At 41.7% G+C, this 25,298-nt stretch overlaps 1 protein-coding gene across 1 annotated transcript in view; it reads left to right on the top strand.

Moving 5' to 3' along the window:
* ubr3 (ubiquitin protein ligase E3 component n-recognin 3) overlaps positions 1 to 25,298 on the top strand; it is a 37,800-nt gene that overhangs the window by 10,463 nt on the left and 2,039 nt on the right. The window contains exons 20-38 of the mRNA XM_080478028.1: positions 339 to 480; positions 893 to 997; positions 1,080 to 1,250; positions 3,422 to 3,867; positions 4,983 to 5,071; positions 7,761 to 7,910; positions 8,601 to 8,734; positions 9,213 to 9,323; positions 9,742 to 9,942; positions 10,158 to 10,294; positions 13,987 to 14,072; positions 17,258 to 17,363; positions 19,187 to 19,287; positions 20,295 to 20,419; positions 22,326 to 22,433; positions 22,678 to 22,803; positions 23,015 to 23,194; positions 24,224 to 24,433; positions 24,546 to 24,685. Coding sequence (XP_080334154.1) covers positions 339 to 480; positions 893 to 997; positions 1,080 to 1,250; positions 3,422 to 3,867; positions 4,983 to 5,071; positions 7,761 to 7,910; positions 8,601 to 8,734; positions 9,213 to 9,323; positions 9,742 to 9,942; positions 10,158 to 10,294; positions 13,987 to 14,072; positions 17,258 to 17,363; positions 19,187 to 19,287; positions 20,295 to 20,419; positions 22,326 to 22,433; positions 22,678 to 22,803; positions 23,015 to 23,194; positions 24,224 to 24,433; positions 24,546 to 24,685 — 2,868 coding nt within the window. The remainder of the gene's footprint in view (positions 1 to 338; positions 481 to 892; positions 998 to 1,079; positions 1,251 to 3,421; positions 3,868 to 4,982; positions 5,072 to 7,760; positions 7,911 to 8,600; positions 8,735 to 9,212; positions 9,324 to 9,741; positions 9,943 to 10,157; positions 10,295 to 13,986; positions 14,073 to 17,257; positions 17,364 to 19,186; positions 19,288 to 20,294; positions 20,420 to 22,325; positions 22,434 to 22,677; positions 22,804 to 23,014; positions 23,195 to 24,223; positions 24,434 to 24,545; positions 24,686 to 25,298) is intronic.

Raw genomic sequence — 25,298 nt, 5'->3', positions numbered from 1 at the left:
CCTACAGATTGAATATGATGGATTGCCTGTCACGTTCCGTCTGCTCCATATAATAATGATTCCATCATCACTAATAGAGTGCTGCCCATCGGCTGTTCTGTTCCATAGACTCACATCTTTTCTACATTGATTTACATTGAGTGATCTTCGGTGTCACTTTAACAAACTCTTACTTTGCTCAGCTTCTCTCTTTTTGTTGAAGATGAACCTGCTGTTGTTTGTTGTATATAAATTAGCACATGCAGAAGAGGTGTGGAGGTTATGTTCCTTATGTTACTCGGAATGGATTTGCAGTCTCTTTCTTTTCCCCTCACCTTGTGAATGGTGTTCTTTCCTAGTCTAAAACAGTTTGGCATTCACACTGGCAACCCATGGCCCCCTTACAAGGAGAGGACTCAACTGCACCCTTGTTACAAAGGTCTAATCAGGCTGTTGCACTGCAAGACGCTGCACATTGTGATATTCACGCTACTATATAAGGTGAGCTTTTCAACACTTACTCATGCGGTACAGTACAACATTGTCCTTGCATTCCAGTTCACACCTTGGGCCCAGTGTTCAGCATTTTTAACAAGTGTGCATGTTGTTTAAAATCGAGTATTAACTGGTGCTGATATATTAAAATGTTGATAATATACAAGGCTGAACAAAAGGAGCAACATAAAGTAAAATGACTTTATTGTGGAGATGTGGTAAGATGTGGTTTAAAGAAACTGAGTCACTAACTCATGAGTAACACTGTAATAACACTGGCAGTATTTTCAACAAGACCAAGTATGATTGTGTTACACCCAAGTGTTGTAACTTTAAATTAATTGTGTTATACATTGTATAAACTGTTATGTCTGTTGAGTCTGTTTCTCATTTGAAGCTGATTTGATTCTTTTTCTAGATTTGGATGGATCACCAGAACATGTCTGAACATGTGCTCTGCATGGTGCTCTACCTCATTGAGCTGGGACTGGACAATCAGGTGCAAGACACCAAAGAGGATGAGGTGTGCTGTTTGCAACAAGCTGTTTCCTCTCGGTGCAGACTTTTGGTGTTGAGTTGTGTCTCACTGATTGCTGTGCTTCCAGGAGCCTTGTATTGAAGAGCACTGTCATGACAGCTGGTTTCCAGGCACCAATCTCCTCTCCAATCTGCACCATGTGATCAATTTTGTGAGGGTGCGTGTTCCTGAGACTGCTCCTGAGGTGAAGAGAGAAGCCCCTCCCAGCACCAGCACTGAAGCTTCTTCTTACGGCCAGGTAAACGGCAGCTCTGCCAAAGACTGTGCTTCGATCACAGTACTGTTAGAAACAACTAATTTCAACAGATTTTTGGAGGGGGTTCAGTTTCTGTTGTCTTGAGTAGGTGTGGGTGAATTGTAGAACATTGACATTTAGATGTCACAGGCACCCTCTTTCAAATGGTTTAAATTAAACAGCTGGTCAAAAACATGCTCCATAGGGAGTCCTGTGTTTCGTTGAGTGTGCTCGACTGGGTTAGTATCTGCTTAAACATAAAACACTACACATTAACTACAGAGCATCCCTGGCATATTAAGCCCATTTCTGTTTGCCACAAACATGACTCCAGACTGCTTCACTAACTGGCTGCTGACTTGTAATTGACAGGGCAAAAGAATCAAAGATGCCTTTTGCTTTCAAATTGAAGTTGAAGTAATAAACCAAGCGGTGTATCTCTGTTTTTATTCATAAATGATCTTTTCTCACTGACTTGGTAGATTCTACTCAAAGTTCCTGAGATGTTCCTCTTAAGATAAAATCACAAAGCTTTCCCAAAACACTTTCAGTGAACATGAAGATGAAAGAGATGGCAGCTTTTCTGACATTGTAATGAATGAATGACCTCACTGTTTTAGTGATGGTGAATTTGTTTTCACCGATAATGAAACTCTGAATTCAATGCAGGAGCTGAAAGAGAATTCCTCCAAATTTGGATGAATATCAGGGCTGACGGACTGTAGTGGATCCATGTTCATTCTATTTGCACTTTTGCAAGTCATTTTATAGAGTGCATGTCAAGATGGACAGCACAGCTCTACTTCCTCCCACAGTATAAAAGTAGAGCCAAAATAATTGGCTTTATTTCCAGGAAGAGTCTGATATTGAGATCACACCCGTACAACAACCATATCACCTTTACCTTGTCCAGTGCTTTCATACTCAAAGCTGGAAGCGAGTTACCCAAACCATCACATTCAGGATTTGTGTTTATAAACGAGCTGAATCGAAATATGTTCTTTTTAAAAGGAGGATTGTATTTATAATTGCCTTCTTAAACAGGACTGTATGTGAGTCTTCTGCCAGGAACTGATTTAGATCTCAAACTGAAGGTGAACCCTTCAGACACGCAGTTTTTTTTCCTCCCGGTTTTAAGAGCGTGCATTGTTGGTGTGGTACTTTTCATTCTCATCTTATCTATTATCATTGCTTTTGTTCATTTTGCTGTACTCGTTCCACAGAACTCCAGGCGTCTTTCAGGGAATTGGAGAGAGGTAGCTGTCTGCACCTGTTTCTATGAAGAAAGCTAATGGTTTTGACCAGAATAGAAGCTGCATTTGTCTCTGTTTTATCTCCCTTATAAGAGAATTTCTTTGCACGCATTTGTTTTATGCTTCTCGAAGGAGGTCTGCCTTGGTGTGTTATGGCGTGTGTGTGTAATGCTATGCCTCAGCAGTTTTTCTCTCTCTTGACTGCTGAAACTAATTACGTGTGTAATGCGGGTTTGGGGTAAACGCTTTTTAACCGCACGTCAGTATGATTGATGTCGCCTTGACTGGGCTATATGATGTATGTTTATTTAACAGTGCAGCTCATGTCCTTTTTTGTCAGGTCGGGTCATGGCAATCCTTCAGATGGCTTGCGTGCTTTACATTGTGATAATTTGAATTTCTCCCAGGAATGTGGTTGTTCTGGGAGCTCTACATGCAGGCTGTGGTGAAGTGTCAGCTGAAATTCTATAATGGACATTTGATTTGACTTTAATGAGTATTGTTCCTGTCTGACTATGGTAATAACAGATTTTGACAATCTGTCAAAGTCCACCGGGCTATTTGCGATACCATTTGATGAAACACGGCTCATATTTAAGTGCTTATCTGCCAAAGTGCATCCGTGTAAAGTTGAAGAAGAGCTTGTCACTACTGTGTTTCTCTTTTGTCTTTTATTTCTATAGATTTAGTGTAAGCATGATATGTACCAAGTACTATAAAATAGTGTTATGGGTGCGATACTATTATCTTCTATGTGTTTCGGTAGCTTAAATGAATACATGAATTTAAAGAAAATGTCCAAACTGTGGCACTTCATCACCCATATATGACATAAACTGTGTGTATTTTTTGTGTTTCTCATAAAGTGGATCACCACATATTTATTATTATAATAATCGTTTATATTTAATGCTTTTCCAGAACCTACGTGAAGCTCAAGTCTTCAGCCTGGTTGCAGAGCGCAGGAGGAAGTTCCAGGAGATAATCAACCGCAGCAGCAGCGAGGCCGCCCAGGTTGTCAGGCCTAAGAGCTCCTCAACCCGCTGGGTTCCGCCGGGAACACCACCGCAGCTGGTGACCGAGATCCTGGAAATTCGAGAGAGCATGCTGTCCCTTCTCATCAAGCTGCACCAGAAGTTGTCGTCCAAGCAGAGCTCTCTGTCCGCCTCCTGGCTTGAGGACATGGACACGAGCCGCCACGCGCATGGGGACGGCATCACGGCCATTGAGCGCATCCTCACCAAGGCGGCTACACGCAGCTGCCAGATCAAGCGTAGCATCCAGGACATTTGTGGGAAGGTGTGTCCTCCAGTGCCACCAAAGAAGAATAGTCCCACTGACAAGAAAGCCATGGATAAAGAAGAGAGGTAATTATATAATGCATGTCTATACAGGAGTTGCACATTCATGTCGTTGGGTTCAAATGATATTACGATATAGAAGAATGTATGTATGAGAGCAAGAAATGAGAAATAAGACTACTATGACATCAGAGCTATGTCGTATGTGTCTGTATATAATCAGTTTTTTCTCCAAATGAAGTCCTCGTCAATTGTTTTCACTGTTACCATAATCACTTCACATAACTGTTTGGCATGACATAATTGGTCAATGAAGAGTGTACGGCCAGCATCTCTGCTATATAGTTAGCAGGGTTTGTCTTTGAAACCTTTAAATGAACTGAATTTAGTTCTTTCATTCAGTTTTTGGAGATATCAGATGTTTTTTTTGTCAACTCGTAATTATTTAATAGACAAGAGTTTCATAAATCTTTCAATAACACTACACACCTCTGCTGATTATTAAATTAAATAAGATTAAAAAAAAAAAGTTGGACTTTTTAATCTTTGACTTTTCACCTCACATTCACCCAGCAGTCCGTGTCTCCAATTTCCCCACTCTAATGATGATGGAACGGGCTATAACTATTTGATAATGGTCTGCTTTGGGGGTTGGCTTCACCCCACAGACACAATTAAAAGTAGAACTGTACCCATCCACATGAACTGGAGCCGTTTCCAGGGCAACCAGCAGACAGCAAAACGGTCGGTCGCAGCGAGAGGCCTGATCTTCAGGCTGGTTGTCGGCGCCTGAGAAGCCATCAGTGGAAACTATTGAGCTGTGACGGTCCTGTCGGCATTTGTTTATGTCCTCTTATTAGACACTTAATTTACAGTCAGGTCTCATACTTTGTGTCTGCAGTGGGGCGAAACACCACATTAGCTTAAGACTTGTCCCTTCCAATTCTTTGCAATATAGCCTTGTTGAAGTCAGACACATTTTAGTGACTGTATATCCTGATACATAGAGGAATTACTTTCAGGTGCTGTGGCTGATCTTAACATAGAACAGTTTCACTTTCAAAGTTGTGAATCTATGCTTAGTTGTTTGTATTGTCCTCTCCACACCTGGATATGATTTAATTCTGAGTTGAGAGCAAATGCGCATGGTTTCATACGGATTCAATTTCACTTTCTTTCAGGCGTCAGAGGGCTCGAGAGAGACAACAGAAACTGCTCGCTGAATTTGCCTCCAGGCAGAAAAGTTTCATGGAAACGGCCATGGATGTTGGTGAGGAAGCCACAACACACTGTTATTGTAACCCTGCTGCCACATTTTCATTGACTTCTTTGAGCTTTAACACTTTATTGCAGTCTGCAACAATTAGCTTTGCCAAGAGTTTGTCTCCCAGTGCAGGACTTTTGGCGGACACAAGAAGGCAGTTATTAGTACTACTGTGTTCTACGGTGTAATACTGAGCAAAGGAAATGGAAATGTATTGGATATCCATTTCTGTAAGAGTTGATTGGCTTTTCATTCATTCAAGACATGCAATAGATGGTCTGTCAACAGAACCACACTAACTGCTGTTACCTGAACTGTAATCCGTCCGATCAAACAGAGATCACATTAAAAATTTGTTATTCAATCAGTTATATCTGATTATATTAGCCCAGTCTGATTGAAGTTACAATTACGTAACCTACTTATGATCTTAATATAGTCCAAAGAGTTGATGCTTGGGTTTTCTTCCCACAGTCAGAGCTTTGTGTACGTGTCTGTAGCATGACATCACCACAGGACGTCGAAAGCATTGTTTCGAGAAAAACGGCAGTCGTGGTCGGAGTCAATGCTGTCTCTTCCTGCAAAAAAAAGCTGCGTGCCAGTCCCCTCTTGATCAGACAATGAAACTGCGACACCAAAGAAACCCTTGTTCAGAGGAAAGGCAAAAAAGGTTTTTTTATTCTGGCTAAGAAATATATCTCCAATATTGGTAAAAGCTAAATGTGGAATCAGCTGTGGGGGCAGCTAAAAATGGCTTACTCCACACAAAAATATTTTTGGCACAATCTTGTTGGTTTCCCAGACCTTTAAATGGCAAAAAAAACATTCGCACATTTTGTCTGAAGGACATGTTGCCTCTCTTGCTCTTGAAATTACTTTTGACTGAAATATACCTATCACTGTTGGTTGATTTTTTTTCTTAACCGGGGCAAGGTGACTGTGGGCCGAGTCCTCGCACAAGGTCTCTGTATGCCTTTTAAGTGGAATTGAAAGCAGGCTGATCCTGTGGGAGTATGGCAGCTGCTGCCTGCGAGGGCACATAGGATCAGAGCACTAATAGTAGGTCGGACTCCCATGGCCCACTCTGACACAGCATGGTTAGTGAATGAATAATGGCTGCTGTGTTCAGGAGAACCGTTCTGGCCGCAGTGTTCCGACTGCGGAAGTACACTTCCGTTTGAGCAGTTGGTTAGATTGTCTTACTTAAAGCTTGGTGCTGTATATTCATCAACTACATTGTGGGCTATGAGACATTCCTAGGGTTCCTGCCTTCACCTCACCACTATGAAGGTAATTGAACGTATTACAGGACATTAGTGCTCAAGATTTTATTCACTTTTTGACTGCAGGGTTTCTGAGAGTCGCTGTCTCTTGCTTTTCCAACACAATCTGCAGGCTCTCAGTAAAATGGCAGTATTTCAATAACTTTACTTATTAAATTTGAGTGACAAAGACACCTTTTCTGGCAAATCAAAACAATTCTACAAGACTTAAAGCAAATAAAATCAAACCAATTTTGATTTTAGTGATTCTACCAACCTTTTTAAATCACTTTATTATTTATTGACTTGGGATGTGCTGTGTGGGTTTATACTTTTAGCCTGACCTGTGGTTTCCTACCTGCTTATTCAGTTGGAGCAGGTTGATCTTTCAGTTAGAGGTTGGTAGGTAGTTTTTTTTGTCCCATCTTGCCATTTCAAATGTGTCACAGCCTCTTTGTGCAAGACACTGAACCCCAAATTGCTCCAAATGGAGGTCGAGTGCCTTGCATGGCAACCGTTGCCATTGGCGTTTGGTCTCATTGGTGAATGTGACCAACAGCGTCAAGCACTTTCAGACTCCTGAAGCAGTGGAAATGTTCTTTAGAACTGAAGTGCAGCAGTACAAGCTGCTGATCTACCATTTTCCATATTTGTGTTCATGGAATATTTTCAGCGGGGGGTCACGTTATTGTCCCGCTTGTTGCCGTGTTTGTTGTCCTTTCTTTGTGTGTGTGTTTGTGTTCATGCACACACTGGTCACTGTGCACTTGGGTGGCCTGAGGCTAAAGCTGGAGTGTTGAGATCTAATGCAAACAGCTTTCATTTCCCCAGGAGCACGGTGACCTCTCCTGAGAACATGGCCTGGAAAGTAATAAATCAATTTCTAACACAGCTTGACATTTCCACTGAGTGCCGAACGCCTCAAATTGAACACAGTTCTTAACATTTAAAACTAATTTCACATAGGTAATTAATTTCGAGTGCCATGCCATTTCAGGCAGACATATAGGGTTAGTGTGGCATATTTTTATGTTCAATTCAAGTTGTGCAAAAGTAAAAACTTACTGCTAAGTTTTTCATCCTGAAAATGATTTCCTTTTCCAAACGGTTAAACCGAAAATTCAGTCTGAAAACTCTACATGAACTGTATGTTTGTCTATTTGTTTTTAATATTTTCTGCCTACTTTTGTGTCGGTGTGATGCTGGATTCAGGTTTAGAATTGTTCGACTAACAATTCTAAACCTGAATCCAGACTATAATTGAAATAGTTTTAAAATCTCAGAAATGTTGGGCTTTTCTCAGTCTTGAGGTCTTATACATGCCCATCTTTCGTTTACTTCTATGTTTATCTTAATAGCTTTGTTTCTATTGGCACCATCAAATAAATTTTTTGGGAGGAATATATTGTATTTTTTGATGTTGTTTATGTCAGAATCCCCTGAGACGGAGGCAGCCATGGATCTGGGAGCGTCTGAAGTGATGGAGTCTGAGGTTCTCTATGACTGTGTGATCTGCGGCCAGAGCGGACCCTCCACCGAAGACCGACCCACGGGTCTGGTGGTTCTCCTCCAGGCGTCCTCAGGTATGTTGCGTCTTTCTCAACTCGACAATCTCATCTTTTAACACAATGAATGTCTCCTCTTTTTTTAGTAAACGCAGCAGCCGTTGTTTAATTGGCTCATTTATCATTCATGGTGATCTCTGCTCACTTGCAATGTTGGAAAAGATAAATTCCATTTCCACTCCAGATTAGAAGGGAGAATCAAATAAATCAATAGCTCGAATGAACGCCATGTTTGATTACAAGTAAGTGATGATAGTGATTATAAAATGGGTTGTAAGAGAAGGAGCGTTGTAAGATGTCACCACCACTGAACAGGAGTTGGCCAACAGCAGCATCCCAAGTGACGTAGCGTAATCTCCGGTTTAAGCATTCTGTTTTCGTTATAGGGATTTCAATTTTATTGAATCTTTTTGCAATACTTTAAAGGTCTGAAGTCTTTTGTTCAATTAAGTAATGATGAAAAAAATCTAAATCTTGACACTGCAGTGTTGATACACAATGCTTTGGCATGACAGAAAACTAAAGCAAACATTATTCTATATAAGGCTGAACAATTAAGAGAAGAATAATGATAATAACTAATTGAAACCTTGATTATGAAATCTGGCTGCCGCCACAGTATTTGACTTATTTTTAAGTAAATTCTTACTGTAATGGTAATTTTATTTACATCAAGTCATTTTCTCCAACAATGTGTTTGTCTTTCAGTGCTCGGGCACCGCTGCAAAGGCAAAGATCCTAAGAATCTGCCAACGACTGACGAGGAGCACATATACTCTGCAGACACATGCGGCGTGGCTCACGATGTCAGGCTCACGCTCATGCAGCGGTTCTTCAAAGATGTACGTGACCCACAGAAACCACTGCCAACTATACACATTAGTCGAAAAAGGCTAAAAGCATGTGAGCCGGCAAAGTGTCTACGTCTCTGAGGGCCTGAAGGAAGTGAACGATGTTGAAACATGCAACTTTTCTATGTACATGATGGCGGATATATGATTTAACTTTCCGTGTACAACACTGAGAGATGGACCGCAAGGTAAACCTTGCATAGAGTGTGGCGTTTCTTTAATCCGAGGTTCTTTCATTCTTGTTAGTACCACCTTTGCAAATTGCCTAACCTCACACACATCTCAAATGATTAGACCACCTGACATGGATATGAGCTCATTTGTTTGATGTGGCTTGTTGTTTTTCCACGGTGCTCGAAAACAAATGGACTTTTTGGATGTGAATTACCAAACCCTTGTGGAGGTTGACTGCCTCAACATGCATTTGCATATTCTAATGGGTGTGATTTTTCTCTTGTGAAACCTGCAGAGTTCTTGTCTGCAGTCTGTGTCAATAGGTTGGGACGGGGGCGTCTACGTCCAGACCTGTGGACACACTTTGCATATAGATTGCCACAAGTCATACATGGAGTCTCTGAGGGTGAGCGAAAAGCTTGATCTTATGAATTGATGAGCGGGTTGATTGGTGAGACTTAATCAGTGACCGTTTTGACATGTGATCAATCGTTTAGAGATCAAGTGCACAAGAAAACATCCAGTCTATTTAAATATACTCAGATATGAAAAGTATCTTGCTTCTTTACTTATTTATTCATTTTTATAAAAACAAATGTAGCTTTTTATTTAAAGACTGTTTCAGTGAGACTTTGGTAACATTTCCGTCTGACGAGACAAAATTCTAAGTGCATATTAATGGTTACACTCGCTCTTTAATCATTAGAGGTTTCTTAGCCAAAACAAGTTAAAGATTAAAGGCTTTGAGAAATATTTTAATGGTGGATAATAACTTTAAATAATACTCATTCAGGAAGGTCAAGTTTCACTTTTTGTTTTTCCAGAATGACCAGGTGCTCCAGGGTTTCTCCGTTGACAAGGGTGAATTTACGTGCCCACTGTGTAGACAGTTTGCCAATAGTGTCCTTCCCTGTCGCCCGGGGCGAGGCACAGAGGCTGGTGCCTGGTTCAGCCCCACAAATAAGAAGACTTGTGTCCTCGTGAAGGAGGTGGAAGATCTTCAGGAAAAGCTTGGACTTTTCCCTGTAAGTTTTGATCGAAAAACAATCATTTGTCATAAAAGGGTCTTGTACGTTTTAACAGCTATACTTCAGATACGCTGTAAAGTCATTACTGCTGGTGGCTGTTATTAGATTTACTATGTTGTTTGATGTAATGAAGTTGTGTATGATCGATCCTACGTTGTGCACTGTTTATTGTAGGGACAGTTTTGACTCGTTCTACTTTCTTATGCTCTAAGACGGAGTCCAACCTGAGTAAGGAGATGGAGTTGGTGATCAAAGACATCAAGAACACCACTCAGAAGAAATACATGGACTATGGCAAGAACCCTGGCTCTCCTGACAATGATTTCCTCTTCATGTATTCAGTAGCAAGGTAAGAACAGAATCATCATATGGATTGTGATGAGACTACACACTATGGATGCATGATATCTGCACAACATTGGTATCTGGTGAGAAACACTGAAAAATTAAGCATCGGCATGATAAATGATTAATGGAAGAGAGGGAATAATCAAACATGTTTGCCATGTGGAGATTTTTTAAAGTTTTAAAAGTAGTTTACAAGTGAGTTTCATGAGTTTTTATTATTTGGTCTGGCAGCTGCTACAAAACAGTGGCCTTATTACCGGGTTGACAAAAGCATAATAATTTAATTGAGATTTAGTATTGTCAGTATTAAGTACTGCATCAGAAGCATATGTGGATTATATTGGTAGCTGCAGTGTTTTGTTTTCAAAATATCAGCATGTGGGATATCAGCACATTTCCGATATCGCGCATCCCTGCAACACACAGCTTCTTTTTGAGAGGGGAGTGAGCAGAACACATTGAATTCATCAAATACATTGAAAATATCTAATCTCTGGTAGCAGGGTGACTGGTTAAGCTTTGTTTACTGTCTCCATATGTTGGATAGCTTGTCAACTCATTGGTCAACTTGTGACATTTGCACACTGAAACTGACCCGGTGTTTCTAACGACTTCTGCCTTTGACACATTTCATACTGACGGTCAACTTGGGTTCAAATTACATGTGATGAGCTCCATTCGTTCCCTCTGGTGCACAAGCTGTGATGTCGATATAATATTTTGACGGCGGATCCGGGTCATCCTTCACACAGGGGCTGATGACAGTCTGGCCCACGACCAAACCTGGAAGGTAGACGAGTCAGCTGATCCTGCTCCTCGTACCGAGTAAACACTTTCCCTCTGACCTCTAAAGCGAGGCTCAGATCTGCAGGTTGCTGGTTAAATGTGGAAACAATTCCGCTTGTTGTCCTGCATAACCCTAACCCTAACCCTAACCCAACAGTGGGCCACCATTCCAGTCATATGAGCACACTAAAAAAAGTCATGTGATGTTCTAAACCCTGGGTGGGGTGTGTAAAATAAAATGATTTCAGGTGTAATTTTTAAAAGACCAAATGATCTCATCACTTCTGAGAATTAGCACAGACTTAAATTTTAAATTGGGGTTGCAGCAACGTTTCAAGCAGACGGATACCTAATTAATCACAGGGGGAATAGAATAGTATATAAATAGAAAATTAATATTTTGTCCATGTACATGTTGAAAATAAATAGTGAATACATACAATGTATAGATTGAGAAGGGCTTTATGGATTAAAAAAAAACGGTTTGCAAAGAAGACTTGTAGAGTCCGATGGCCACAGGAAGGAAGGACTGAGTGTTGCTGAAGCTGCTTCTGCTGTTGACGAGGATATCCTGGAGTGGTGAGAGACATTATTCCTGATGGACCGTATCCTCCTCCCTGACACCGCCTGTACAAAGTCCATCTCCACTCCCACACTTGTTGGATTTCTCTTTGGAAACCGGTTGCAACAGCACTCTTTAGAACAGCTTATTGACAGGGAATAAAGTTATGGGTTTAACAGTTTTATTTTTTCATATATATATATATGAAATGAATGAATGAATAAAATTAATAAAATAAATGGGAAACCGTTCCTATATATTATATCATGCTCACCTAGTGTATTTCTAGCAACTATGCAGGAAGAAAGAACTGAATATTTTCCCTTGAATGCTCTTTATAACAAAATGACCACGAAATAATAACACTAAACAAGTTTCATAAACTCATAGATTCCTTTGCACCTTCGTTGTCGGTTCTCTTTAAAATACTACCTTATAAGCGGTTATGCATCTACATACATATTCAAGAATGCTGATTTTATAGACGTTTCTGTTGTGTGCCTCCTTTTGTTTTAAACCATACCATGCACTTTCTATACCCCAGAACACATCACTTACTGACTGGTGGAGAGAGGTGGAACTATTGCCTGTGTGTTGTTCCATTTGTCTTCTAATGCCAGCCACTCAACTTCAATAAGAATAATTGTCCATGTGAAGAGACAGCTAATTCCACTCTTCAGTGTTAAGAGTCTTATTTTGTTAGCTGTTCACTCCCGAACGCGTCCCCGAAGTGGAACTGAAATACAATACTAGAGTTCTTACAACCCCTTTATCAAATATATGGATTACTTTGCACTTTCCTCCAGTTGCTCAGAGACCTGTGAAGGTGTGTTTGGTTTATTGTCTTCATACCTTTCATTAAACTGCTGTATCAGTCCTGCAAGTGGTGCAGAATGCCGCATTTTTGCACTGGGTGTAGCAGCTTTGTCAATTTAAACTGGAGTGAAACTGTTGTTCCAATCATGGCTCAACACTGTCTCTGAATGAATTTTAGGAGTTTCGAGTGGTCTCTTTAGGCATTTTTGGGCACAGTGCCGTTCCTGCTGATTACCCATTTGCACATTTTATGCATTTCTTTACATATTACATAGTTGTGGATTATATTAGGGTGATATACAATACAACTTTAGCGCTTTAGTTTGATTTTGAACACCCAGTTCACCTTGAGGTCTCACACGCCACACCACTCCCACTGCGGAAGCTCTGCCCTTCTTGAAGCGTAACCATCCAGACCTTTTGCCCACCCAATGCCGTGGTTCCCTCAGCCCTCCGCCCTGAACAGAACAATCCCTTGAGTACGTCTGGGTGCCTGTAGGCTCCCTGAAGTTCAATGAACAGCGCAAATTGCCTGAGGAGTGGAAAATTCCTCTGTCACAGGGGTGCTCTTATCAGCAAAGCCAGATGGAGCTTCACCGTGGCTGCATTATCTATGTGAAATTGCTTTTTCTCCCAGGAAACCCAAGGATTTACCCCCTCCTTCCTCGCCCGTAGGAAGAAATGGTCGGTGGGCGAGTGAAAACAGGCCCAGATCAGTCTTCTTTTAGTAATTCCTATCTGTTGTCACCATCTATCTACTTTGTTAAAGGTTGTGGTTTATTTTTTTTATTTTTTTTTGTTTGGGAATTTTGAAATTAAAATTCAGGAGTGCAATGTGTCGGGATATGCATGAGAAATACACATGGGGGGGGATTATGCATAAACTGTGGTCGGAGCAGCTTTTATGCTAATGGTCCAGCTTGTGAAAAATCAGTCCTGGAAAGCTCTGTCATTTATTTGATATGGAATTGCTGCCACAAAACAGGCACATCAAATTGCAGAAGGCTTGACGAGGCAGTTACTTTCATTTTCCCAATCAAATTGGTGGAAGGAGCAGACGACATAACCAGTGGCTGAATATGAAGAGACTCAGCCATTTATACCAGTACTTGTACATTTTCTCACAGAGGCACACTCTTATGTTTTACGGAACATCACAATCAGTTGCTAGTTGTTTTTTTTGAAAGGCAAATCGGTGATCTTGTTACATTTGCTGAAGTACAAAAGTAGCAGTGGTTGAACAATGAGGATGAGAGGATGAGCCATCATATGGATGTGGCTGTGAGACTATATTTTCAGATAAATGCAGAAAATAATCACATGTTCCAAAATGCTTCAATCACTTATTTCTTTCAAATATATGTATTCGACCACATATTAATTTTGTTGAATGATGACATGTTTGACCACCTGTTTCTGTTGTGTATTATTGTGCAGGTGTATAAAGGTTATATTGGGTTTGTGATTTCTGTGCACTGACGATGTGAGTTTCCATATGTTACCCAATGCTCGTGTTTTTCTCGCCACAGAACCAACCTGGAGTTGGAACTTGTGCATCGTGGAGGAAACCTGTGCTCTGGAGGAGCCAGTGCAGCTGCCAAACGCTCATGCCTGAGTGAGTAGTTACTCCTTTACCTCGTTTTGAAAGATCTTCTGTTAACTCATGAGTGCACCTTATTTTTAGTGGTATATTTTGTGCTCATGGGAACAAACATTTCCTCAATATAACAGCACTTGATATCAAAATTAGTCCAAGCTTGGTGGGCAATGCTTGGTGCTGTCACATCGTAGCTAAAAGATCAAGGTTTGTTTCCTGGTTGAAGCTTCTCTCTTTGGAAGGTGCCTGTTTAGGTTTTCTCTGGATACCCAGACTTTCTCTTGCAGTCCAAATAAATGCCTGAGGCTCTTAAATTTGGTGTATGTGTGAGTGACTGTGGGTCTCTGTGTTGGACGGCGACATGTCAACAGTTTACCCTTTCTGTTGCCAAGTGTTGGCCAAGATATCCCCCTGCTGCAATGACCCAGACCTAAATTAGGCAATTCCAGAAATATGAATGGATGTTATCAAAAAAACGACAATCAAAAGACATGTAGCATTTTGTTGAATTTTAGTGAAAGTGGCTATTTATCATTTCCCATCATCCATTTGACATTAAATGTTCTGACATGTGATCAGGTCTATACTTTCATGTTGCAACACACACGCTCGCACACACACACACACACACACACACACACACACACACACACACACACACACACACACACACACACACACACAGGGTCGATTAGCAGTGGCAGGGAAGGGTAGTTGCTGTCCCAGGTGAGCTGTTGGGAGCCGTCAGGGTAAATGAAGCAGACAACTGGGTCAGATGCTGTTTTAGTTGATTGTGTCAAAGCAGACAAGGGCATGCATCTAGGGCAGGACGAACGCTGTGATCTTGACTGAATCTCATAGGAAAAGCTGCAAGCCAGCATCAATCGTCACCCACTGAACACATGCGTTGTAGAAATGTTTAATCGGGAAAAAAAAAATTATATATATGTGGATGAAGCGATAGAAAATGGGAAGGAGTTGGATTTGTTGTACAGGGTACTTACCATTTTGTGTTTAATTGTTCTGTCAAAGGTACGGCAGCAGCAGTGAAATGGGCTGTCATCCTTGAGTGCCTGAAAAGACATTTCACACTGGAGCTTTGCCATTTTTGAGCTACATTAACCGTGTAGCCATGCTGACAGCCAAATTTACTCAGTTGCACTACATTAGTGCTCATTCTTCTTAGGGAAATGGATTTAAAGGAAAACGGCAGACGTCCGCTAACTGTGAGAGCCCGTGGGGTTTCTGAGCCTGTTTCCCAGTGGGCTCTTCGTCTGTTCAGCTGATGAGGATACGATTGACCTCAGAGGCACGCTCCACTCAATTCTCTTACAATGAGCGAAATCAATTCCAGAGAGTCCCGCTTTCAAATGGCACTGGTCCTTAGTCCCCGCGATTAATTTAAATATTTGCAGTTAAATAAACTATGGCTGCTGCTGTGCATGCACTTTAAAGGGAAACTCTGCTGACCTCAGTCGCAGACTTGTTTGTAGCAAGTGTTGACAGATGTTGCTGTATTTTCTCAGTCTGTGCTGTTGATGTGACTGTTATCACTTTTTATCACATTATTATTATTCATTATTCTCATCGCACTTTACATGAGCCAGCAGTTTCACTCATTCGCTCACAAAGTCACACACACTCTCAGTCAGTGGTGACCGCCCCCACGCCTGATGTTTGGTGTACAGCCAGAGGCACTCAATCTTTATGGCATTGGTATGAATGTTCAGAAATTGACCTTTTTTAAAAACATATTTGAGACCGTTATACAGGTTACCGTAAGCTGAAGACGACATATCTGATGAATAAAGTCCAATGCTTTGATTTCAGTGTCTTGGGGATGTGCTCGTTGCCATGACACAGGGAGACATACGACTTCTCTGTTATCAGCCTTTAGTCACTAAAACTGGATAAAGATTTGTTGTGCAGGATTTCACAGTTCCGACATGAAATCCTGAGCGGATCCATTAGCTGGTTGAGCGCCACAGTGTTTACTCATCTCATCACTGAGGACTTTTGTTCCTCCCTGGCACAGGACACTGCCCATTACTCTGGAACTGCTTCCTCTTCATCTCTGCCCTCTAGTCTTTTCTAATGTGGTCTCAGCAGCGTAGAGCACAGAGGAACAGACATTACTATTACTGAATTCAAGCAGATCAATAGTGATCTTTTTGGGGAAAATGTCACCTGACACAACATCAGTGTCTCAGAGGAAGCCCCTCTTGGTTGTTTTGTTCGTCACACACAAAAAGATGATGACATATGCTAAATAAATTCTGGACTTGAATTAAGCCCCCTTCCCCTTTCCTTTTATCTTCTACTCTCATGTTAATTTCTGATGTGAGGTGAGTGGTCGTGAGAGAAGAAAGGAAGCAGGCTGTACTCGAGACAAATGGGATGCAACTGAATACTGAAAAACACCCAGCCTTCCTTATGCTGTGTTTGACTTTACCTGCGGAGGGCAGTGTTGCTCCAAGTATAGAGACGTGACTTGCCGGTCAAATTGCAGTGATAAAATATTAATAGGGTTAATATTTTCCAATGGAAAAGTTGTACAGAGGGGTGTTGTGTTCTACTAATGAGAAACTTGATGATAGTTCAGTTTTCAAACATGGTTCTTATGCTTCTGATATTTGAGTCCACTTTTTTACGCTTTATGTTGCGATTCACTTGGATTAAGTAAGAAATAATGGATAAAGGGAGCAAATTTGTGTCTTTTGATGAAGATGCTTCTCCAGTTTGGACTCTTATCTCAAAAATATGAAATGATTAGAATCTGTTCTTGCCTTTTGTGCGTTGCTGTTATGCCATAAATCACAGTATTTGAAACGGGTTGTGACCCAGACAAAGACAATTGAGGCTGTAGTGTACTACAATTCAAGGTGTGTGTCTGTGTCTGTGTTTGTGTGTGTATCTGTGTGTCGCAGAGGGAGTCTCCTTTCATGTTCCATTAGTTTCACAGTGAACAGGTGTGGCCTAACCAAAGAGTTGCTCAGGGCTATCAAGCACGACCATGAATCCATCTGGCCCGGCCCGGTTTTATCTGAGCCAAGCGTTAGCCTGCAGTCAAGTGCTTTCATCGTTTGATCTACAATAGAAACCAAGATAAACACTTGCCTGTTTTGTTCCTGTCAGAGCTTGTTGTACCATAACGATGACATTTATTTTATCCCCCCCCCCCCCCCCCTTTGTACCTCGTACAGATCAGCTGTTCCACGTGTTGGCCATGCACATGCGTCTCTACAGCATCGATTCAGCCTACAACCCCTGGACGAAGTTGACTCAGGTTTCACAAAACAAAGAGGCAGAGTGAGTGACGTTCCTTCTTAAGCACCTCCACCTATCTGTAAATCTCTGCATGCATCTCTCATACTTTGCACTCTATACCGTGTCTGACAGCTCCCCCCCCCCCACCCGCTGCCCCCGCTCCCCCTCGCACACAAACATGCAGTCAAAGTGCCACTTTGTCCTCTCTCTAAACGCCATCATTCCCTCCTGCCCCCCAACAGCTCCTCGTCCACACAAAGAGGAGCTAAAAACAGAAAAGGGACCATTCGTGGTTTCCATAGATACCAATAATTGCTGCATCTGGCAAATTACTGGGCACTCCGCAGAGAGCAAAACAGCCCTGTCAGACTCGCTGTGCCGAGAAGAACCGCACCGCACCAGCACGACGTCTCGGCTCCCAGCTGTCCACACAGCTCCGTGACACAAGCCGCCACTTAACAAAATGCAACAAAGTGTTTTCCACTTTCACCTACTGTCTTTTGCTTCTATCGCCATTAACTACATTACAAAAGGAAATGCTGTTTTGAGCGTCAAAGTGTTTGAATATTGGGTTTGATGTATAATCTCTGTTAAAGTATTTACTACATTTAACAACCTATCCTCCCGGTTAGCGCTCTCAGACAGCTTTTTACACTTGTTACTGTTAAAGTGCTCGCGGCCTTAGGGTATTCTCAGAGGGCCTATTTGCAGTTTAAAAATACTTTGTCAGGGTTTCAGGAGGGCGGCACTGTCATTAACACCCTCAGGCAGTCAACCTGATCTGGTCTGGTTAAATAGGACAGAGACCAATGTCTCTGCATTTCTGCAAATCAGTCCTCTCGTTTTAATGTCTAGGAAGGGAAAAAGAAGGAATCCAGGGAAAATTCTCAATGTGCATTTGCGGAGAAACTTAATGCAGTGAGAAATTAACTGGTGAGTGGTTTGGTAATGGAAGGTATTATTCTTTAAGTGCAGTTCCTCCTGTTCAAACCCTCCGAGGCCTTTCAGTAGGAGAGTGGAGATTGGGACCGTGCGAGCTAAATTGTCAACAGAACAAAAGACATTTAAATGGAGATGGTGCACAGTGTGAATATGTGTAACCAGTGCTGCATTAAGGACATTAGTCAGTATTATACGGAGAATGGGCCTTTTCAAGCCTCGTGTTTGTTGAGCAATTTTAAGATAATACTGACAGTCGGACCTTTGCTCTCATTTCTCTGAAAGCCTTTTCAGATATCTGTGATGTCACTTTGGCTTTTGATGGCTTTTAGTTATTCAGTCACACAGTGGGGGATTTTTACATCGTATGGCTTCATTTGGATGTAACAGAATACACACAGAAAGCCACAATCTTTGCACTTCATTTAAAAAAAAAAAAGAAGAAAAAAAGACTAGATTTTATTTATCGCTGTAGCATTTTAAAATGGATTTTACTCATGAAGCCTCAAAAGCCTTTGTGAGCACTGTGAAGGATCCTCACCACTGTTTCTTACAGTTTTTGCATTTATCATTAACACAGTTTGACTGGGACTTTTGCTGTTTCGATGAACTGGTTAAACATACCGTGTATATATAAATGTTTGAAAGAAAAGAAGACAGGTCAACACTGAGCTTCAGCTACAAATCCCTGCTGAGGATGATATGAACCCGGCATGGTAAATGAACGCAGTGCAACCTGTATTGTTCATATTTCAATTGGATGTTTAATTTCTAAAAACTGTTGCTCCTTGATTGAGCCGATTACTGTGACATAATAATGAACACTCAATGACTCAATTGATTTTTTTTTTCCTCTGTTCCAAATATTTTACTTGCATCCGAGCATACCATCATAATAATAATAAAACTCGACTTCTTTTTCGCAGTGGCTTTGATGAAGAAAGACCTGAAGTCCCCATGTTGTATCGAGATGTCCCGTCCCTCCTGATCATCTTCGTGCTAACAATGCCACAGCCTCTGCGTAAAGGTACGGTCTCTCTCTCTCTCTCTCTCTCTCTCTCTCTCTCTGTCTCTCTGTCTCTCTCGCTCTCTGTCTGTCTCGCTCTCTCGCTCTGCTGTCACACTTTAGCAGCCACTCCATGATAACATCCCCATTATCAGTTGTCGTCCAAGCTGAGTGCTGGGAAGAGGCTTTTCACGTGTCTTATCTGTGCTCCGGTTGCTGCTGTTGCTCGAAGGATCATGACGACGCGACACTATGGGAGAGCCGCTCCTCATCTCAGGCTTGTCACTGCATGTCCTCCATCTTAGCGGTTCACTGCAGAAACGTTGGGGCCACCTAAAGACACCGCCGAAAGATCATTTTAATAAAAGTGGGACGAAGTCGACTGGTGGCTTGATCGTGAACAACACAACTTGGTTAAAACACAAAATGCACAATCAAAATAATTTCATGGTTTAGTAATTCTACTTGATGGTAATTCATTGTACAAGAAAGGTGTAAGTATTTAAAAAATACAATTAAATAGAGAAAAACTTAAAAAAAAAATGTCTTTGTTTATTTGTGAGTTGGAAAAGGAGACGTTTGCACACTAATCAACAAAAAGTAGTCTGTATTTTCAGAAATGGTAGATAAAGGGTGAAGTGCTGTCTGTCCCCAGGATGTCTTTTACATGTAAAGGCCTGCTATTATTTATCTATTTATTTATTTATTTTTAAATCTTACCTTCACAAGTAATTGTGTGCAGTGACACCTGTCACGGTGACCAGGACACAGGACTGTCAGCAGCTGCTCTGCACTGAAAGAAAGCAAATTGCACTTGTTGTTGTTCTTTTCAGCGCCTCACTTAAACGTCTCTCAGGCTGCGTTTTTTCCAGCCTGAGAGCGCTCTGCTAATTATTGTGCCCAGTGCTCAGCCAGGCTCTCCTCGCTGACCCCCGGAACCAAACACAATGCTGCTGAGAATAGCTGCCATCCTCCCTCGGCTCCATCTTTTTGAATTCATAATGGCGTCTCCTTCTGTCTCTCCGCAGAGCACTTTACCTGTGTGGTGAAGATGCTGTTCAACCTGCAGTTCATTCAAGCTGTGGCTGCACTGTCAACCAAGTTCGGCCCCGAGGAAAGGCAGGCCTGGAGCACTTCAGGAGCACTCAAGAAGGTAAATCACAGTGCAGCAGCTTGAAATCCGAGCGCAGTGATGAGCTTTTGACCGTTTGACCTTTCGGATATTTTCAAGTGTCAAACAGATCTTTAAATGTTTTTTCTTTCCTTTCAACCGGCGTGAAATAATACGTCTTTTTCCTTTAACTGTTCAGGATTGGTTTGCTTTTATTTACTGTAAATCTCTTTTATCTGTAATCAGTTCATCACGATACATCCACTGACTGGCGATAATATCCTGAAGATACAAACCACTGTAACGAACCTTATAATACTGACTTTCCTGTCACTTGTTCAAATAGTGTTTAAAAGAAATCCAGTGGATTGATTGTCTGATTGTCCCCGAGAAGCAGCTGACAGCACCGTGACATATTGTGTGTGAGACTTGTTTATTGAGTTGTGTTCAGCCCTCCAGCTTTATTTATGTGAAGTCCACAATATCAATCTTTATTATCAGAGAAAAGTAGCAGCATAGTGGTGGATTAATTGGCTATCTGTCTTCAGTCTATTAAGATTGTATTAGTGGGCGGATGGCTTGAATGTCAAACGACAAATAGCCGAAACTCTTCTGTTTTCACCGGTGATGGAAGGGATTTTGTATCATCCCAGCTCCCGTTCACAAACTGTCACAGGCTCCCATTCTCAAACATTTCAAATCAACAATGAAATGAACATATTCTACATGTTTACCTGAATCTTCGTTGTTAAAAATGTGCTTGATGGAGCAACTTGAGATTCCTCTTATAAGTCTGAAAAAGTAGAGCTGACCTGATAAACCTGCTGTGTTTTTACTCTACCGCCATCAGCTGGATATATTTTTGCAGCTTTTCCTCCATTTAAAAAAAACAAACCTCATTAATCCAATTGAATTTCTATTTGAACACCATTTCGGCTGTTTATCAGATGTTATAATATAGAAACAACCGTTAACTCATGTTGCGTAGTCCTGTGCTCTTATACACAGGGAGAACATGGAGACTCAGGCAAAGCACTCCGATTTCTATTATATGTTGGGACATAAAAACTCACATCACATAGTAAATGACAACATGTCTAGACAGTTGTATTTTCCGTGTGGTTCTGTCCTCAGGTAAGGGTCATTACATTATTCTTCGGGAATGTTGAAACTCATCCAGGCGGTCGCGCATCTTGAAACAAGTATCCTGTGAAATTGTTCAAATAGGCGGCAAATTAAAAGACAACCTGTTGTAGAGAAAAAAAGAATACTTCTACACGGGACACGGGAGGTTACAAACTGGTTTGCGTGTGAAAATGACACGAATCATCTGGTGCCGTGGTTTTCAAATCTTTCCAAGCTCAGCCGAGCATCTTGGAGGAGATTTTGAACTAATGTGTGAGCCAGCGCTTTCTACCAACCACAGCTTGAAAGACTTTTCATGTTGCTACTAGTTTGTCCTATAATACACCTCGTGTGCAGCAACGCAAACCAAACGAGGATGTTTCATTGCTACAAAATGATTAAAAGTGTTGGTTGATGTTTTCAAACCCGGTGTAAGGAAGCCAGCAAAGTTAGATTTATATGTTTTGGTTGAGAGTTTGCATGTTCTCCTTGTGCTCACTGGGTATTCCGGTGTTCTCCCACAGTCCATGACGTGCATGTTGGTTAAAACGATGACTCCAAAAGGAGGATATGCCTTTTCTTGGCGTTAGCTCTGTGAGCTACGCTCTGTTGAAGGCGCTATATTGGTGGATATGATATGATGTGATGGTAAAGGTGTGTTAACATGTTAACGTTTGCGTCACCAATGTTCTGCCATTTTCAGATGAACCTTTGTGTGTTTGTAAGTTCAGCAAAAAAACGTAACACTCCAGTTCAATAACAATCATGGCCTTTTTAAAAGGTTTTCTTGCCACAAGCTTCTCATTTTGATTTTCCTCCACAGAGCGCCGCCAATTCAGAGCAGTCTTTTGAAGCGCTGCTCCATCACGTGATCAGCGAGCTCGCGAAGGACAAGAGCATCTACAGCGTCAACGCGGAAGAAACAACAATGGTGAGAAGTTAAAATGACTCTTGAGCACTCGAGAGCATAACAACCTTCAGGATCACACTCTCCTTGCTCCTCTTATTTCTTTACTCTGCTCGGTGTCATTTTCCCTTGGACAATGAATTGGCCATTACCCTGCGAGACAATGGACTAATATCTCTCCTAATCTCCAGGGGAGATATACATCACTGTGTTATCCGCGAGCTGTTGGCTGGTTATTGATCAGGTGTTACTGCTGCTTCCCTTCCAGCTGAGCTCCAGTGTGTGGTCCCCGCAGTCCATCGAGTTCAGCCTCCAGCAGTTCTGCCTGCCCTTCCTTCGCCTCTCATGCCTTCTGCAGCACCACCTTTATGGCGACAGCCTAACTGGCTCCCCGGTACGTTTTATCATAAATGTCATCCCGGCTGCTCAAAGTGCCCTTGCCAGCAGAAATGTCCACGCCTCACTATTTTGGCCGCTCACAATGTCGTTGGATCTTGTTGAGCAAGATTGATGCCTCCTGGAAAAGATGTACGACGAGTCGGACGGGGGTTTCCTGGGGTGAGTGGCAGGAGCAAAGAGTGAACTTCCTGTTTGTCTTCCGTCAGGAGGAAGAGGAGTTCTCGTCCTTGGCTGTGTGTTTGGGGCTCCTGCCCTCCGCCCCTCAGCCTGCCAACGCCGTGCACAGTGCCTCGTGTCTGGAGTGGACTGTCAACGCCTTCGACTTGGTGACGCAGTGGTGTGCAGAGGTCACAGGGCTTTCTCAGATGCACGCTGAGCAATCACTGGTACGCTCTCCATGTTCAATATTGGGGTTATATCAAAGTTGTACAAGTTAAATCACAATTGTAATTGAAAAATGGACTCCCAGCAAGAAAACACTGAAAACACATTTTTCAAACTGAAGTGGTTATAGATAGTTTTTATTTTGAAAGGGGGATTGATATTCTCCTTTTACTTTTAGCCTTGGTTGGTTGATGAGGCCCAAAGCTGCAACCTCTCTCTCTCTCTCTCTCTCTCTCTCTCTCTCTCTCTCTCTCTCTCTCTCTCTCTCTGAGAGAGAGAGACTCCACCGCTGACCATGGTTGTTACGTCCTCGTTATTTATCACTGCACTAATCTCAGATGTTGTAGATCCTCTGGTGAAAATATGGATATCCGTTAAGGTTTCTGTAGACACGATCCTTAACGCAGGACAGTATTTATTATTATCCCAGTGAAGGACACCATAAAAACAAAAAAGTCAAGTGGCCTGCAAGATTTACTCAGCTTTGGGTGATAGCAAGTCAAATATTTACGCCTATAAATTCATTGAGGACTGATTATGTGGCAATGAAGAGGTTTTGAGTTTAGGAACGATGCAGGGAAACGCTCTGAATAATCTATAATAAAAATAAGGCTTTATTCATCACACATGGGGAAACTGGGGTATTGCACAGCTTCACATTGCTCATAGTTAATAATACTATTCTTTAATATTCTTATTTTCATATCTATTAGAATATTTTGAATATCTAAAAATATATGAACAGAAATAATAAGAATTTACAATAGAAGACACAGCAGTATTCCAGTGGAGTAGTTGAGTGGTCAACTTTGAATTTACTAGAAAATCAGTTATAAGTGATGAGTTCTCAAGTCGGACAATAAATAAATCCATTCGTACAAGTTGATTGGAACTGATATGCCTCATCGATTGTATGCAGGAAAGTTGTCTAGTTTTGTATTTGCAAATATATGTGATTTGTTATATGTGACTTCACCTTCCTGGAGCCTGAGTACTTATCTCATGGCCTCTGTCTTGGTTCTTCTGCGTAGACCTTGCTGGTCCAGGATCCTCAGTGGGCGGCCCCCCACCTTCTCCAGCTGCCTGACAACTACAACATCATCTTCCAGTACTACCACAGGAAGGCCTGCACTGGCTGCAAAAAGGTGCCAAAAGACCCCGCGCTCTGTCTGGTGTGTGGCGCTTTCGTCTGCCTCAAAGGCGTGTGCTGCAAGCAGCAGGGTATCTGTGAATGTGTTTTGGTAAGGGTCTCCTTTTATTATTATTTCTTTTTTAGTCCTAATTCACATTACTGCACATCATAGCCGAAGTGAGTCTGTGTTGAGCTCTTTTCTTTTTTCTGTCACTCTGCAGCACTCCCAACACTGTGGTGCAGCGACGGGCATCTTTCTACTGATAAACGCCTCCGTCATCATCATCATCCGTGGACATCGGTTCTGTCTCTGGGGCTCCGTTTATCTGGACGCTCATGGGGAGGAGGACCGAGATTTACGGTACAAACAAACACACACCGACCTTATTATGCAAAGGTTTTAGCCACATGATACTCTTTTCTATACCATCAAAAACAACAACAACCTTATTACCTCCAGATTTATTGTGCATCAGATTACAATTATTTCAGTCATATAAGCAGTGTTTATTTAGTGCTGCTTTAAGCTTTTGAGGCAAATACCGAGTCTTTGAGAAATTAGGAGTCTGATCCTGTGAGCCATGATGTCACCATCATGGACTCTGTTTGGGATTCTATGAAGCGACATAAGGGTTTGAGTTGTTGTAGAGCCACAGAAGAACAGAGCTTAGTTCTGGGACGTGGCTGAGTCGGTCTTCCAGTAAAACTACGTTTCCACTGAGATTCAGTGATGCAACTTATCTTTAAACACTTCAGTTTTTAGAGCATATTCACTGTGTAACATGTTGTCGCCACTGTAACATTTCTTGTGCAGCATGTCTTACTGCTAGATGTGTACATTTGGAGAAAGCTCCTGCTGCATCTCCGTTTCCTTAGAACTGAATGTTGAACTCTGAATAATATAAAACGTCTTAAAACCCGTTCCTGTGATGGAGAAACTGCTCTGACTTTTGCTTCCCCTCTGGCTTCTCTTC

Source organism: Lipophrys pholis (genome assembly GCF_963383615.2).
Source record: "Lipophrys pholis genome assembly, chromosome: 13".
In the NCBI taxonomy this organism is placed as follows: Eukaryota; Metazoa; Chordata; class Actinopteri; order Blenniiformes; family Blenniidae; genus Lipophrys; species Lipophrys pholis.
This window is presented reverse-complemented; position numbering and strand designations above follow the sequence as displayed.